Genomic DNA, 16,638 nt, shown 5'->3' on the forward strand with positions numbered 1-16,638 from the left:
TCAAGAAATTCACAGGGTCCCCCCCCCCCACGCACAGTCCCTCCTCCCCAGTTTCTTTTGAATACCTTCCAGTAGGAGAATAACCAGGGAGCGGCAGCATCTAGGGAAAGATGGGCTGCAATGTGCACCTGGAGCAGAGGCCTCAGCTTGAATGATGGCTCCGGCTGCAGGCTAGTCCTTTACCTGAGGCCCTGCCTCCAGGGGACCAGAGCCACATTCTTTCAGATGGGCCTCCTCTCTAGCCAAGGCCAAAGGGGTGTGTGTGTTCTCTGCTCTTGGCCCAGCAGGGCTCAGAGGCATTGTCTGTCCTGAGGTTCCCCAGCTCCAAGATCACCTCTCCTTGCAGATGTCTCAGGGCAACCCCAGCCTAGGAAACTTGCTGAACATCAAGACAGAAGTGGAGGGGAGCCCTGCCGGGGAGTCCTCGCCTTTCTTGGGCAAGGCCATGAAGGCGCTGGTTCAAGAGAAGCTGTCAGAGCCCTGGAAGGTGTATCTCCGCAGGTGAGGACTCTGGGAGAATGGGGCTGGGGGGAGGGGCGGGAAGCCAAGGTCATCCACCCTGGTGACCAAGGCCCTACCTCTGACCGAGAGTCTCTTAACTGCTGAGCTCTTTCTGACCAGGTTTGGTACCAAGGACTTCTGTGACGCCCAGTGTGACTTCCTCCACAAGGCACATTTCCATTGTGTGGTGGAGGAGTGTGGTGCGCTTTTCAGTACCTTGGACGGAGCCATCAAACATGCAAAGTGAGTGAGGGTCTTGGGAGTGGGAGAGGGGAAGGTGTTCCTTAAAACCGCCCCATCTATGCTATGCCCTGGACCTGATGGGGGTGGAGGTGGCACAGGTCTCTAGCTACCCTCGGAGCAACATCCCAGAGCAGTTGTCACCAGGCCACAGACTGAGTTCTTCATAAGCACTACCCCAGAAGCGGGACAGGCTTCCCTCCCTACACTAGCCCTGGAGCACCAGCTGCTGCTATCTGCCAGGCCTCTGGGGCTGGCTCCCCTGTACAGGCCCCTGAAGAGTGTTTAGAAAGGCCAGAGCCCAGCTGGAAAGACTTGGTTTGGAACCAGGGCAAGGGACCCTGGATGCAGGCCTTTCTAGCAACACGTGACACCTTTCCATTTCCTTTGACCCAGTGGATTGCAGGATCTTTATGGCTTCCATAGAGTTTAGAAAGCAGTACTGACCAGCGCTGCCTGTGCCAGGAGCAGAGGCCTCAGCTTGAATGATGGCTCCGGCTGCAGGCTAGTCCTTTACCTGAGGCCCCAGAATTTCCCGGGTCCATGTCAGGCTTCCTCCCTCAGCTGCTGTGCCAGAGCTGACCAAACACTTGTGTCCCTCCTCCCTGTGAGTCTCAGAGCACCCTCTTGAAGGGAGGGGCCTGAGGAGACAGGCCTACTCTCACACGCAGTCCAGGTGTAGGGAGGAGCTCAGGACACAAGTCATCAGTAGATGATGGACTTAGAGTCTAGCCCAGTCAGAGGGATAGTGGGACCTACGATCGCTTCTCAAGTCCCTCTGCTCAGGTGGGGTCATGGGAGAACTCCAGAGTCCACGCTGGGAGCTCTAAGCTCCATTGTAATAGGGTCGCATGCAGTGCCAAGCAGGCATAGCCGGGTAAGGGCTGACTTGGCCGTGGGTCCTACTGATTGATGTCCTAAGCCACCCTCTTCTGCCTTCCATAGCTTCCACTTCCGGACGGAGGGAGGAACAGCAAAGGGAGCCACAGAGGCCTCCTTCCCAGCCTCTGCTGCCGAGACCAAACCTCCCTTGGCACCCTCGTCCCCGCCAGCGCCTCCTGGCACCATGGGCCCTGTATCTTCTCTGGAGGGGCCTGCTCCCAGCCCAGTCTCCGTGCCCTCCACCCCCACCCTGCTCGCCTGGAAGCAGCTGGCTTCCGCCATACCCCAGATGCCTCAGATCCCCTCGTCAGTGCCTCACCTGCCCACTTCGCCCCTGGCGACGACGTCTCTAGAGAGCGCCAAGCCTCAGGTCAAACCCGGGTTCCTTCAGTTCCAGGACAAGTGAGTCCCTCCATGAGCCGGCACCTGTCCCTGTGTCTTGGGAGTGGGTGTGGCCAGGACAGCAAGGAGGCCCTGCTCCTCACCCCACAGAGTTACCCTGGCTGCCCTCAGCCTCTGGGATTTAGCTTTTCAGCTGTACCCTTGTACTGAGCAGCCAGTAAGTGGGGGTGAGGGTATCCCCAGTGATCCGTTAGGATCCTGCAAGGACTGGCTGGGGTGAGCTAGGTATGGGAGGTTCCTCAGGAAACTTCCTGGTCCTACAAAAAGGCTATGTTCCCTTGGGAACACCTTGCTGGCCAACTCTGTGGTGCATATCCAGGCTGAGTCAATAGGGCAGGGAAGGCATGGGTGGGAGCAGGGTCCAGGCCCCTCAAGGTCCACATAGTGGTCAGGGGTGGAAGGAACCTTCTTCACTTAACGGTGGTGGCTTCTTGCGGCGAGAACGGTGACTTTGTATCATAAAGTGTGTGGTTTCCTGTTCTCAATAAAAAGTAATAAATTGGATTATTTATACCACCTGAGTAACAGCTGTCCTCCCTCTCTGAGAACCCGGGGCTGGGCCCATGGCACGGAAGGGTACAGGACTCTTTGTCTCTCTCCTGTTTCCCATACTCCCCTTCCTTCCCTGATGTGGTAGGCTCCTTAGCTTCCCAAACCTGGCCAGAGCTCCCACCATGGGTCCGTTCTCTGGAGACCACATCTCTCCATATCTTGAGGGCTCCCAGCCATGGCTCCCTGCCTGGCGCTCAACCCTCAGAGACACTAGTGGGTGCTTCAGCTCTTCCCACTCATCAGCACCTCCGCCGGCCCCATCACTCCCCAGGCCCCTAGGTTCTCTGGGTAGGCGGGCACTGTAGGCCTCAGTTGACCTTGGGATGTCCCAGCAGCTGGGAGCCCTAGAAGGATTTGACACCAGGCACATGTTACCACTTGCTCACGCCCCACGCTAGTGGCACTTCCTGGTAGAGCTGCCCACCCATCTGCAGTCTGTCAGTCAGCCACATCCATGCAGTGCCATGTCTTGCCAGCCAAGCCCTTGCTGGCACCCAGCCAGGAATGGCAGCGCTATCCATTATTTTTATGCCCAAGAAGTTACTGCAGTCCTCTTATCGCTAATCCTGGGGTGTGGCCTTGGAAACTACATGTCCCAGCATGCACTGCTCTGAGCACCCCATCTCTGGCAAACCCCATCTACCAGGCAAGAGTTCCCAAAAGGAGACAGGGATGCATGCTGGGATCTGTAGTCTCTAGCTTTATGTTCCCGTTGAGCAGGAGGGTGACCCCCTGCGTTCCCCTTGACTACACTCCTGGTGACTGAGGAGGAAACCCTAACACAAACCAAGAGAGGACATCAGCCAGAGGGCTTGGGATGCCAATGACCTTCCGGGCTGTGGTTTCCTTCTAGCGATCCATGCCTGGCGACGGACTGCAAATATGCCAGCAAGTTCCACTTCCACTGTCTCTTCGGGAACTGCAAGTACGTCTGCAAGACCTCGGGCAAGGCCGAGTCCCACTGCTTGGACCACATCAACCCCAGCAACAGCCTGGTGAACGTGCGAGACCAGTTTGCTTACTATTCTCTGCAGTGCCTGTGTCCCAACCAGGTCAGTGAGGCGGGGCGGAGGAGGCCCAGGGCCCAGGGCAAGCTTCTCCTGGCAGAGACTCCATGTTTCACACTGTGTTTAAGTTGGCCTGCTCTAGACACTGGAAAGGACACTCACTGTCTGTCCCCAGAGCCCCTAGAGGCCCCTGGGCAGGGGTTCAGACGGATGATGCTCAGTTGGTGACGGCTGTCATCTCAGGCCTAACTCCCAGTGGTGACGAAATGCTATCTCAGCCACCGTGTGTTTGACATCATTCGTACCCATCCTGGAACTAGCTATGCCCCCTTTCCCTAGGGGCCTAGAATTTTAAAATAGGCTCATTGGATAAAGAAATAGAACAGTCCATGCCTGGCAGAGAGGACAGATCAGGTTCTCTTCAAAGGCCTAGTCTCCAAGATTGGTAGGCTGCCTGAGTAGTCACAGGTAAGGTCTAAGTGTGCAGAAAGGACAATAGATTAGTGATGTCTGCCTAGGTTAGGCATGCTGGGGTAGATTAGTGATGTCTGCCCAGGTCTGGTCATACAGGGAGGAACTTGAAAACAGGTTAGTGATGTCTGCTCTGGGTGTGGCATTAGCAAAAAGGTACGAGATGTTTTAATGAAGTGACGAAGCAGACATACTGCTTCACGCGATTGTGTTTTCTAACTCTGAGCATGGAAGAACACGGGTGCAGAGAGCCTTCCATGGCCCAGAGACGAGCAGGAGCTCATAGATGCTCCTGCCCATCCTGACGCACACGTGCCTTGCCTTCCCCACAGCACTGTGAGTTCCGGATGCGCGGGCACTACCACTGCCTCCGAACAGGCTGCTACTTTGTCACCAACATCACCACCAAACTTCCATGGCATATAAAGAAGCACGAGAAGGCTGAGCGACGGGCAGCCAACGGGTTCAAATACTTCACCAAGCGCGAGGAGTGCGGAAGGCTAGGTATGGAAGCTGAGGGTGGGCAGGGACTTCCAGTAGGTGGCACCGCAGCTCTGATCCCTGAGGTCCTGATGGCACCTTTCTAGGTACTCACTCCTGCTGCCACCACCCCAGCCCCATGATCTGTGAAAGATATCACAGACGTCACATGCTAGGTGTTGTCCAACAGGTTGTAAAGCATCAATCAGAGCCCAGACTTCCCAGAAAAACAGTGAGGGCGGCCCCAAGCATCATCCCCACCCCAAGACAACACCCTGGGGCCACACCCCGGCACCCCCCAGCTCAGCTACTCTTGCTTCCCCGAGTGGACAGATGAGACGTTCTGTGAGCCCTTTAGTTTTGAGGGTTTTGTCCAAAACGAGCTGTTTGCCATTTTAGTTATTTATTTACTTTTTAAGGCCTTTAGCATATGCTTACAAAAACTGAGGTATATGATGTGCAGGAGACAAGGGGCTATGGGTGCTTCCGAGCTTGGCAGCAGGTGTCTTCCGATGCCTCTCTCATGCTTTCCTGCTCTTGCCTATAGCGCAGAGCCTCAGGCCCAGAGACAGAGGGCTACCCTTTAGCCTCGGGATGGGGCAAATTTCTATAGACCTGCAGATGTGGAGCAGGACTTTCCTAGGAATAGACCGGAAGCTGGAAGACAGGGAGTGGCGAGTCGATAGATCTGGTGTCTCCCGGTCAGGCCTCTCCTGGTCCTGTCCACGGAGGCTGCTGTCGGGTGCAATCTGGGCCCTCCGTAGACGGCCGAGACACTCCAGGTTGACTGCCAGAAGAGAAAGAGAGAAAAACCTTTCCTTCAAGTATAAGTCCAGAAAGGATCCCTGGCTGGAGGAGAGCCGGTTACCACAGCAACAGGTGCCCACACCTGGTGGCCTCTGCTGTACCAGGCTCGGCTTACAGCTGTCAGGGGACTATGGAGTTGTTCTTGTTTACTCAGCGTTTGGTGGTTTTGGTAGTAGCTGGGCCAAACAAAGCTGGGAGGTGACATAAGACACCTGGCCAGCCCGGTACCATGGCAACGGGCAGGCCCTCGCCTGCCCTTAGCTGATGCCAGTTTAGGTCCTGCCTGCTCTGTTTGTTCTCAGCCTAGAGCAAAGCAGAAGCAGGGGGGCAGGGGCGAGGAGGGGCCAGCTGACCAGCAATCTAAACAAGGTGGCTTGCTGAGAGGCCCTTTCCTGAAGGTCCCTGGGCTGTGCATCTGTGACTTCTCAGTGAAGAAGAGTAACAGAACTGGGCCCTTTTTCAAGCCAGAGGGGAGGCCAGGGATTAGACAAGCAGGCAGACTTGGGCCTCCTGGAATGAGCTAGTTACAGGTATTCCCCCAAATGCCACCTGCCTAGGAAGCATGTCACCTCTAAGCCCAGCACAATATCTGGGGAGGCTCATGGCTGCTCTGTTCATATCCACAGGCTGCAAGTACAACCAGGTGAATAGCCACTTCCACTGCATCAGGGAAGGCTGCCAGTTCTCCTTTCTCCTCAAGCACCAGATGACCTCGCATGCCCGGAAGCACATGCGGAGGATGCTGGGGAAGAACTTTGACCGAGTGCCCCCGTCCCAGGTGAGAGTCCCCAACATGGCTCAACTGCACCAGCAGGGCCCCATGTTACCCATAATGCCCAAGGAACCCGTGGGCTACTACCTTAGGACCCCTCTCCTTTCTTCCAGGGTCCCCCGAGCCTAATGGATGCTGAGACAGACGAGGGCATGGACTATACAGGCTGTAGCCCTGGCGCGGCGTCCTCAGAGTCTTCCACAATGGACCGCAGCTGTTCCAGCACCCCTGTGGGCAACGAGAGCACAGCCGCAGGTGAGGCCCAGGCCCAGCCAAGTCGTGCTTGGGACACAGGTTGATAGTCAAGCGGCCCTGCAAGGAGGTGGAATGCAGCAGACAAGCTTGTACAACATTGGGCATTGAGGCCTTTCCGGCCATTCTGCCCACCTCCCTGCTGTCTTCCCTCCCCCACATCACTTCAGTTTCCCCGAGAGGGACCAGAGCTTGTCCCATTAGCCCCAGAGAAAGCAGCATAGGCCCTGGGCCAGCCTCCTCCTGACCTCAGTCCCAGCCTGCATCCGGAACCCAGATCCCCCCCCCCCCCCAAGAGGCTCCTGCCTCACGGCCTGGTCCTCTACAAGACCCTCCCTGGGCACCTGGTGCCCACCATGACCTCTGCCCACACTGCACCAACTAGCCTCTCTCCTTCCTCCCCTTCTTCCTTGCCGAACCTCTCTGCTCATCTGTCCACATATTTCCATACTGCATTTGCCATTGGGTTTCTCATTTGGGTTTTTTGTTTTTTGTTTGTTTGTTTGTTCTTTGTTTTGTTTTTCTCTGCTTCTCTCCATCCTCTCCAGGCTGTCCGGTTCCTCCTCCTCCTCCTCTTCCTCCTCCTGCTGCGGCCGGTGAGGAGGCTGCTCGTGGGGCTGCACCACCCGCCCTGACTCCATCCTTCCCACCGGCTGTGCTCCGGCCTCCCCTCCCTCCCCTCCCATGCCTCTTCTCTCCGTCCTGTCTGTCATACTCTCTGCTCAGTGCCACTCTGGGAGCCAGCCGGGGCCTGGCCCACCCCATCAGCAGCTCGCCCAGCTTCCCGCCCATCACTGCCACTCCAACTCCAGTAAAAAGTGACGCCCCCCTAGTTCAGGATGCTGCAGGTAACTCAAACATGCCTTCTTGCCAGTGTCTGACACCCCGACGGAGCCTCAAGGCTATGATCCAGGCCTGGATCCTTCCCTGTGGCCAGCAGAGCCAAGGGCAGGGCTACCCCACACCCCAAACAGCCAAAAACCTCAGAGAACAGATTACTGCCAGGGCCCTGCCAGGTGACTGTGAGGTCCTTGGCACTGGGAGGGCAGAGCCTGTGCTATTCTCAGTTCTCTTTGGAGCTGCCCGGGTTTGGGCCTCCTTCCCCTTCCGAAGCTAGGCAGGGAGAAGGATCCTCCGTACGAGCTTCCAGGCTGACCCAGTGCTCAGCGGCAGGTAGCTAGCCCTCGCCGTCCCAGCCCCGCGTCCAGTGGCTTTGTGGGAATGGTCATTTGCCCTTTTCCTTGGGTAGACATCACCCCCAGGTCTCTCTCCATGCGTTCCCGTTTCACATTCGTACTGAGCCTAGGTGCTGTTCAGTCTCCTAAGCAGAGCAAGATGAATCCAGCCCACGGAAAGCTCTCTCGTCGGCATACTCAGGCAGAACCCCATGACTTCAGGCTGCAGTGCTCTGCCCCCCACTGATTTCCAGACCCGAGCTGCTCCTTTGCCCCCTGCCTGGATGCCCCCATGCCACCCTGGCTCTTGATTTCTCTTCATCTGCCCAGAGTGGGTGATTGAGCCTTTTTATCCAATATATTATTGCAGAAGTTTGAAGGCAGAGTGGTAGGTAGCCAGGCATCCTGGGAGGGCTCAGGGACGAAGCTGCTTCCATCTGCCCTGGGCAGGGCCTGGCCCGGGCTCTTTTGGACCTGGGGAATATGTGACTGAATGCTAGAACTGGGTGCCTGGTCCCCAGTGCCTGTGCAGCAAGCAGGATGCCACCACAGGTGTGTTCAGGTGCTTCCCCGGAAGGCATGGGGAATACTGTGGCCGTGGCCTTCTTGATCCCTAAGAAATCAGGGTGGGACCGGGGTGGCTGTCAGAGAGCCCGGATCTTCGCTGGGCTCCTGGGTTCTGGCCTCAGGAAAGGCTCCCAATAGAAGTGGGCAGCAGAGCCTTCCTGGTGTTCCCACAGGGACCCTCAGCCCAGGTAGATGCTGCTAGGGGCAAGGAGTGAGAGTCCTACGTGGCCCTAGGGCGCTCGGCAGCTCGGCTCCCAGGAGGCAGTTCCCCTGCAAAGACAGGCAGGCAGGAAGAGAGCGGCCTGTCCCTCATTAGAGGCAGGCGTGTTATGGCGTCCTGGCCGGGGTCCAACTTGGGTAATTACACTCCACCGACCTAGATTCCCAGCTTCCCCTTCAGCCTCAATTATCGCTGGGATATGTCCTCACTTCCCACCCAAACTGGCCAGGAAGCAGCCACCACAGCCCGGCAGAGCTGCCACCCGGGATGCCTGTGTGGTCATCCTGTAGACCTAGAAGACAGGGGAAGCCTGGGACTCCCTGCTGTTCCCAAGGGGGGCATGAGAGAGGCTTCCAGCCAGGGGGGAAGCCAGGGTTTTGTTTCTAAGCAGTGTCTGCTGGCCACCATGCCAGGATCAGGGGCCCTGTGTGGGTATGACCCTGGGAATGGTGCCCATGTGGGCACTGCTGCCAAAAGGGCACCCCTTCCATGCTGACCTCTCTCCGCTACTCCCTAGGGAACACCATCTCCATGCCGACAGCCTCAGGGGCCAAAAAGCGCTTTTGGATCATCGAGGACATGTCTCCCTTTGGCAAGCGAAGGAAGACAGCCTCGTCCCGGAAGATGCTGGATGAGGGCATGATGCTGGAGGGTTTCCGGCGCTTTGACCTCTACGAGGACTGCAAGGATACAGCTTGCCAGTTCTCACTCAAGGTCACCCACTATCACTGCACGCGGGAGAACTGCGGCTACAAGTTCTGCGGGCGCACGCACATGTACAAGCACGCACAGCACCACGACCGCGTGGACAACCTGGTGCTGGACGACTTCAAGCGCTTCAAGGCCTCACTCAGCTGCCACTTCGCCGACTGCCCATTCTCGGGCACCAGCACGCACTTCCACTGCCTGCGCTGCCGCTTCCGCTGCACGGACAGCACCAAGGTCACTGCGCACCGTAAGCACCACGGTAAGCAGGACGTGATCAGCGCCGCCGGCTTCTGCCAGTTCAGCTCGAGCGCCGACTGCGCGGTGCCCGAGTGCAAGTACAAGCTCAAGTGCTCGCACTTCCACTGCACCTACCCGGGCTGCCGCCACACAGTGGTGGGCATGTCGCAGATGGACTCGCACAAGCGCAAGCACGAGAAGCAGGAGCGAGGGGAGCCTCCCGCAGCCTCTCCGGGGGCGCCCGTCAACCTGGACGGCTCGCTCACGCTGGCCGCCGAGCAGGGCTCGCTGCTCTTCCTGCAGACAGCGGCCGCGGGCCTAGGCCTGCTCGGGGACACGGGGGACCCCGGCCCGCCTGCCACCGCCCCGGGGACTCGGGACGGCCCCGCCGCTCCCGCTGCCGCCGCCGCCACTGCCGCCGCCACCGCCACAGCCACCCCTGGGGAGTCCTCCCAAGAGGACGACGAGGAGGAGCTGGAGCCGCCGGAGGAGGAGGCCGAGGACGACGACGAAGATGACGATGAAGAGGACGACGACGACGACGAGGATGATGATGATGATGACGACGACGAGGACCTGCGCACCGACTCGGAGGAGTCGCTGCCCGAGGCTGCGGGCGAGGCAGGCGCGCGGACCCCACTGGCGGCCCTGGGTGGCCCCGGCCCCGCGCCCACCGCCGCATCACCCTAGCCGCCGCGCCACCCCAGCCCCCTCTAGAACTGCTCTGTATGTGAACCCCTGTGTACAGACCCCGCTGGGCCGCCCCAGGGAGTGAGGCGCCCTGGCCCCGCCGGTGCTTCCGGACCCCGAGTCCGTCTCAGGGCAGAGGCGGGGACCCCTCTGGTGCTCAGGGCCGCCCGCGCCCTCCCCGCCCGCCCGAGCGGGTGTTCAGGGAATAGCAGGTGCTGTGTCGGGGTGGCAGCGCTGACCTGCACTCCTCTCGGTACCCACACGCGAGGTCCTTGTTTGCTCAGGGGCTCCCCGCGGGGGGTCACCGGGTTGTGGGGGCGGCAGGCTCCTGTAGCATCTGGTTGCCCCCCCCCATGCAGCTAAGACCTCCCCCTGGCTCGGGGAGGGCCGGCCGAAGATGGTCAGCATCAGCACGGGTGACACTACAGGGACATGGAGGGAATCTCATGGAATCAGCAGTGAGCCGGCGTCCCCGTCCCCGCTATGGTCCGGGTCTGGTGACACTCAGGCCCCAGCCCACCCTCCAGTGAATCGAGGCTGTAGCCCAAAGCAGGCACAGCTGGTGGGGGCCTGGAGGCGAGGGTCTCGGCCTCCCTGGTGCAAGCAGGAAGGATGCGACTGGTTTTGGCTTTAATCACAATGGAAAAAAAAAAAACCAAGAAAGTTGTACAGTATTTTTCCTGTAAAGGTTATTATTCTACATAGAACAAAAAGAGAAGGGGGGAAATGGAAAAAAAAGCAGGTGAGTGCGGGGGGAGCCTCGCCTCGCCTCCAGACCAGCCCTGGGATTGGGGACCCGAGTGCAATTGCTCCTGTGGAATTCTTTTGCATTTATGTTAGAGGCCTCAAGTTTGAGGCTTCGTCCTCACACTAGCACTGATGGGGCTGCGTGATTCCAACTTTTAACTTGAATTTTGTAGAGATGAGGAAAAACAAAAAGACTATTCTCTTGATACAAGTTTGTAGCTAATTTAACATTTGAGGGCTTTTCTGTTGGTTATGCGTGTGGCTTTATAGGGCTTTTTCTCTCTCTCTTGTTCCAGTTTTGTTTTATTTTATTTGGGATGTTTTCGTGCAGGTGCAGCCCACCCAGGTTTGGTTCCTTTTCCTAAATCCCCCTCTCCTGGAGGCAATGAGGCCACTTAGACTCTGCACAGGGCTCCCCTGCAGGCACTTGCGTGGCCAGAGGCTGCTCCAGACTCTGGTAGGGGCAGGCTGCCCGAGGCCTGGCTTGTGGGGTAAACCTGTGCACTCCGGGTTCTGGCTCGTGCCAGGCTGGAAGAGAACGGGCCAATCACCAAGTAATGGAAGGGCTGGGGTTGCCAGCAGGAAGCCCCTCCCACAAGTCTTCAAAGGGGGCCTGCCCAAATGGGGCAGTGGTTTTCTTTATCTGTCTCTGAGTGTGTGTGTGTGTGTGTGTGTGTGTGTCTGTGTGTGTCTGTGTGTGTGTGTGTGTGTCCCCTCTTGGCTGCCCACAGCCAGAAAGCCAGGACCATCTGAACTGGAGAGGGAGCAGGGAGGGTACAGTGGAGAGATGAGCGTACCCAACAGGACACGCGTTGCTTTCTAACCGGCCCTGCCAGAGCCTCCTCCTGCTGCTGAGAGCGCCCAGACCCTGACCTACCACAGGACTCTGCCTCTGTGGAAGGAGTTTTGTAAAGGAAAAGAAAAACAAAACAAAACAAAAAACATTTTTCAATGTAGCAAAATCAAATAAAAAAATTAAAAAAGAAAAAAAAAGAAGCCGCGGAGAGTGCGCAAGTCTAGCCTTTTGCAAGCCTCATATTGCACATTAGGACTATAAGCCATTGCTAGCTCATCTTGAATTTTAATGTGTAATTTTTGTTTTATTTTCTTTCTGTGAGGAAAACGATGCCTGATCCACCAATGCTCTTTTTAATGTTTTATAACTATGTATGTGTATATATATAAATATAAAAGTAATATGTATGCACATATGTGTGTATATATCTATATGTATATACATATATAGATATATAGAGATATATAGAGAGGTTTTGAGACAAAAAAAAAAATGCAGAACATGAAACCGAACTGAACAGCGCGTGCTCTGATTACTTGAATCTGGTCTCCTCGGCACCTGGTTATTAAGAACTGAATATTTTTCCACTTGAATTTAGTGCTATTAGAAATTTAATATATGTGTTTTATTTATTTGATTTTTTTTGCATGACTGATGCAAGGTTTGACATTTTCACTCAATAAAAACTGGAAAAAAAAATCTATCACGTTATCTTCTATTTTTTTTAAAATTATTCCCAAGAGGCTGGCCATGACCCAATGTGTGGGTTAGCCCAAACATGGCCAGGATCCGAATACCAGCCCAGGGAGAGAGGGGAGACCTGGCCGCTTTAAAGCCAAGGGTGGAGGGTGCCGGGATAGACTAGTTTTGTTCCTGGGCATAAGGCCAGGTTCTCCCACTATTTGCTAGAGAGAAAAGATAGGGGTTCAGGCCTTGCTCCTCCCTTCAGCCCTGCTGACCACCACTTAAGCCTCGGGAACCACTCCTGGAAAGGGCTACCTGGCAGTGAGGCCTCAGGCCTCCCTGGGCCCACATTCTGCCCAGCCCTCTGTGTATTCCCTGGGCTACAGGACTGCCACTTGGCAAGGGAGTCCCTCAGCTCCTTCCTTCTTCCTGCAGGGACCTGCCCAGTCAGGGAACAGCACGTACCCGGATCCAATCCGGATGCTGGCTGGGCTCCTGCTTGGAGCTCATGGTGGCAGATCCAGAGGACTAATGTCATGGGTCTGCAGCCTTCATGCCAAGGCCTAAGCTGCTGGCCTTGGTGGCATGGCACCAGGGCTGAGGAGCGCTAGAGTGGAAGTGCAGGTGCGTGCAGCTCCCAGAGTTCACGTGGTCTCTATCCCAACCCTGCCCCTCGGCCTCAGCCTCACCCGCACTGTGCCAGTCCCACTCTGGTCTCCAAGTGGCCAGAGCTGCCCAAGGACACCGGGGAGAGAATCTAGGGCCCGCCATGGTCTTTCCTTCTGAGCACCTGACTGTCATATCCCTGCCAACCACTTTCTGATAAAGCTGTGCACTGATGCCCCTCGCTGAGCCTGGCACACGCTCAAGCTCCAGCCACTGTGGGTACAGGGACCAGAGTGTGCACAGCCTCACCCACTGATGCCAGACTGGGTAAGCTTCTCACCAGAGAGGCTCTCTCCTCCAGCCCAGCCCAGAGCACCCTTCTCTCTCTGCTTTGCTCCTGGAACTCAGCCCACAGGCTATTTACATAAATATGTTTCTAACAGACATGAAAATAGAGACTTTTTTTGGTCTTATTAAAATGTTCAAGTTGGAACTCGCCTGTTGTTTGTGGATATCTTGATTCTGTTAAATAAAACAGTGACTAATTTATGGGATAAAACACAAGTTCAACAAATTAAAGCCTTTATTGGAGCTTCACAGGCCCTGGTGGGCTGTGTGGCCTCCCGTGGGGCCTGAGGAGAGGCAGGGAGCCGAGTCCCAAGCTCAGCTGGTGATAGGCTGGTGGGTGGTGTGGCCACGGGGCTCACCCCCGCCCCCGGGCACAGCAGTAGTCATCAGGGCAGGACTTTAGAAGTGGAGGCAGTTTTCGGGGAAGACTCATGAGGCCCAAGGGAGGGGCCACTTAGGCAGTTGGCTAACCTTGATGGAACTCCCCAATATGCCCTCATCTCCTGTCCCTAACCTTTCTGGGCCTGGCTAGACCTTGGCAGATTCACACCCAGGGGATGGTGGAACCAGCTCCCTAGCAACCTTCAGACACTGTCCAGGGAAAGGTACTAGGTGCCCCTCCAGAGAATGGATTGCTACCCGTGAAGGATCAAGAAGGGCACACACCCCTGCTTCAGGTACATGAGCTCACTTAGATGGTGTTCTAGCCCTGCCCTAGAGCCAGGAGGGAGCTAGCTACTGTGAATGGTACTCCACCCCAAGGCCTAGGCCCCTTGGTGTTCCCTGTGGGCTACTGGACTTGGTATGAAATGCTGTAAAACACATTTTTGTTCTGGGTTTTAATTAGCTGTGGTGGTATGGCATTTCAACACCCAAAGTGGGGCATATTTAAGAGTTTTGTAGCATCGAGGAATGAGTTGGTAGCAGCTGTACAGGCTTGCAGCTGATCTCAGCAGCCAGCCTCTTTCCCAGACAGCACTGGCCAGGGTGTTTCAGTAATGGGGCCAGCTGCTGGAGCAGACCTCCCCCTAGCTCAGGATGGGGGTCGGGGGATACATGCACTAAGGCAATGTCCTCCTTGGGCAGTATATCCAGGCCACTGGGCAACACAGGTGTCTATTCACTGTCACGAGAGGGTAGCCCAGCTGCATAGGTGGCTTTGGCCTAGAGTCAGGACACAAGGATGAACATTCTGCTATCTAAGGACAGGCCAGGTCTCCAAGGAGCAAGACCCCCCCAGAAAGCTGGAATCTGAAGACCCTGCAGAAGTCTAGGGGAGTACCTATGCCATCCTTTCTGACAAGTACTGTCCCACTCTGGGGGCAAGCTGACAGAAAGGGACTTCTAGTGGATGGGGGGGCAGTTGCTTGGCCTCAGTGGGAATCACCTCCCTAAACGGAGTGCCCACTTCTCCACCAAAGAGCCTTACCCAACCCTGCCTGAGCCTTTGGAGGCCAACTGCTGCACCCTGAATCTATACAGGTCCCCTGCCAAGTGCCCTGGAGAGGATGCCAGTCAGGGTGGTGATGGGCTAGTCAGGCGTCAAGCTGCATGCACAGCCAAGTTACCACAGCTTTAGTTAGGGCCCAAGGAGGCTGGAGGGACGACTTGGCTGCTAAAGCATCCCCTCTACAAGTACAAAGACCCACCGAGTCTGATCACTGGAACCCACAGAAAAATGCTGGGCACAGTGGCACAGACCTGTAACCCAGTGCTGGGACACAGAAAAATGCTGGGCACAGTGGCACAGACCTGTAACCCAGTGCTGGAATGGCACAAACTGGCAATTGCTAGGGCTTGTGGCCAGCCGGTGAGCTGCAGGCCAAGGAAATAGGTCTCAAAGGAGGTGGACTGTGCTCCTGAGGATGACACCAGAGCTGTCTTTGGCCCTTGTGTGCACATTCATGGGGATGCACACACATAAAAAGCAAAGCAGAGTCTAACCAGAAGCAGCCACAGATCCACTAAGACACGGCAAGGGCAACAGCCCCACAACAGTATGCCAGTGTGCCAGACTGCAGTGGGGGTGGGGGATGGACGCCAGTGTGTTATATGAATTTCCCGCTTAACTTTTCACGGTAGGTGGGCTCACGGCTGTACTAGGTCAAGGGGCAGCTGCAGGAAAGCTGCGGGTTCTGCTTACGAGGCCTTTCTTTTCTTTATCCTTTAAGGGTCTCTCCAGAGCTGGCTCCGACAGTCCTCGTAGTGGCGGCCCCTCAGGCAGCTGGACCATGCTACTGGATTAGACAGCCCTAGCCCTTTAAAGTCCTCCCAGGTCTCACCACACAGCCAGAGAAGGCTTCAGGGATCTTATAAGCTCCAGTAACCTCTTATGGGAGGGCACCGACTTTAAAGCCTTCAAAGAAAGTGAACCATGAAGATTTGGTCATCATTCAGATAAAGCACCCCACGATGTAGGCTGAGTTCTCAAACTCGATTTGATGAAGACTCTTGGGGTTATGATCTGAGGGCTGAGCTGTGCAGGCAGGGCTGTGGAAACGGCCTGCCTCCGTGGCCCTATGTAGTGTGTGCGTAAAGATCCTGAGGTACCAGCTAAGATCTTAGCCACTTGGCCAGACAGGGTGGGTCGGGATTAAAAGACCTCCCCGGTGCCTCCCACTGGAGCCTGGGACCTTCTACTCTGGTGTCCCACAGAAGTGTTTAGACCAAGATAAAGCAGCCCTGAACTCAGAATGCCACTGAGGGTGATTACAGCCAGTCTCTTCCTTCCCTGGGCTCCGAGGCACTGGCAGGACAGTCCCCAGAGGAGAGGCCTAGCCAAGACACCAGAGAGCCAGTGCCTTCTCAAGTCTGGTTGGGTCCCAGAGTAAGTAGAGGTTCTATGAAGGCCCCAAAGGACAGTCACAGACCATTCTTCTACCGAAAGGCAAGTCAGTCAGCACCAGGAGGAGCACACAGTCAGTCAGCACCAGGAGGAGCACACAGTCAGTCAGCACCAGGAGGAACACACAGTCAGTCTGCACCAGGAGGAGCACAGTCAGTCTGCACCAGGAGGAGCACACAGTCAGTCAGCACCAGGAGGAGCACACAGTCAGTCAGCACCAGGAGGAGCACACAGTCAGCACTGTGTACAAGAGCAAGTGAGCGAGACAAATCTCTGAACGAGTCGTAACAAGTCATCCGAGTCCCTCTCTTCCCTCTCAAGTCACAAGTTTTTCCTAAATATATGTACTTATGCACACATACAACACAGAAGCCCAATATTTGGGTTACAAACTTAGCCCCTGGGCAACCCTTTTCCCTACCAACAGTGCCTGTTAAGCCTGAAGTAGGCCCCACACAAACTCCAGATACCCTCACACCCCCCGCCCCATGACTCCTCTTTGGGTGGGATTCCTCAACCTGTCCTTTCTGTCCTGCCCAAGGTAGTTTCAATGAGTCACCCAGCTCTGGGGGAGGCCAGAGTCTGAGGGGAGATCACGTGGGGGGGGTGTGTGGGGGTCAAGACAGCTGGGCATGGCCTCCAAGTACTG

General features: G+C 56.2%; 1 protein-coding gene across 5 annotated transcripts in view; it reads left to right on the forward strand.

Moving 5' to 3' along the window:
* Positions 1–12,209, forward strand: part of Casz1 (castor zinc finger 1) — a 151,370-nt gene extending 139,161 nt beyond the window's left edge. For 3 of the 5 annotated variants that reach the window (XM_031379474.1, XM_031379475.1, XM_031379472.1), the window contains 9 exons: positions 347–501; positions 622–744; positions 1,687–2,025; positions 3,431–3,629; positions 4,388–4,559; positions 5,969–6,120; positions 6,228–6,369; positions 6,915–7,214; positions 8,846–12,209. In XM_031379474.1, coding sequence (XP_031235334.1) covers positions 347–501; positions 622–744; positions 1,687–2,025; positions 3,431–3,629; positions 4,388–4,559; positions 5,969–6,120; positions 6,228–6,369; positions 6,915–7,214; positions 8,846–9,963 — 2,700 coding nt within the window. In that variant the 3' untranslated portion in view covers positions 9,964–12,209. Of the gene's footprint in view, positions 1–346; positions 502–621; positions 745–1,686; positions 2,547–3,430; positions 3,630–4,387; positions 4,560–5,968; positions 6,121–6,227; positions 6,370–6,914; positions 7,215–8,845 lie in introns of those variants that run through there. The other 2 variants (XM_031379476.1, XM_031379477.1) reach the window with 2 other exon arrangements.
* The last annotated feature ends 4,429 nt before the right edge of the window (positions 12,210–16,638 follow it).

This window comes from Mastomys coucha, unplaced genomic scaffold (genome assembly GCF_008632895.1).
Source record: "Mastomys coucha isolate ucsf_1 unplaced genomic scaffold, UCSF_Mcou_1 pScaffold18, whole genome shotgun sequence".
NCBI classification, from domain to species: Eukaryota; Metazoa; Chordata; class Mammalia; order Rodentia; family Muridae; genus Mastomys; species Mastomys coucha.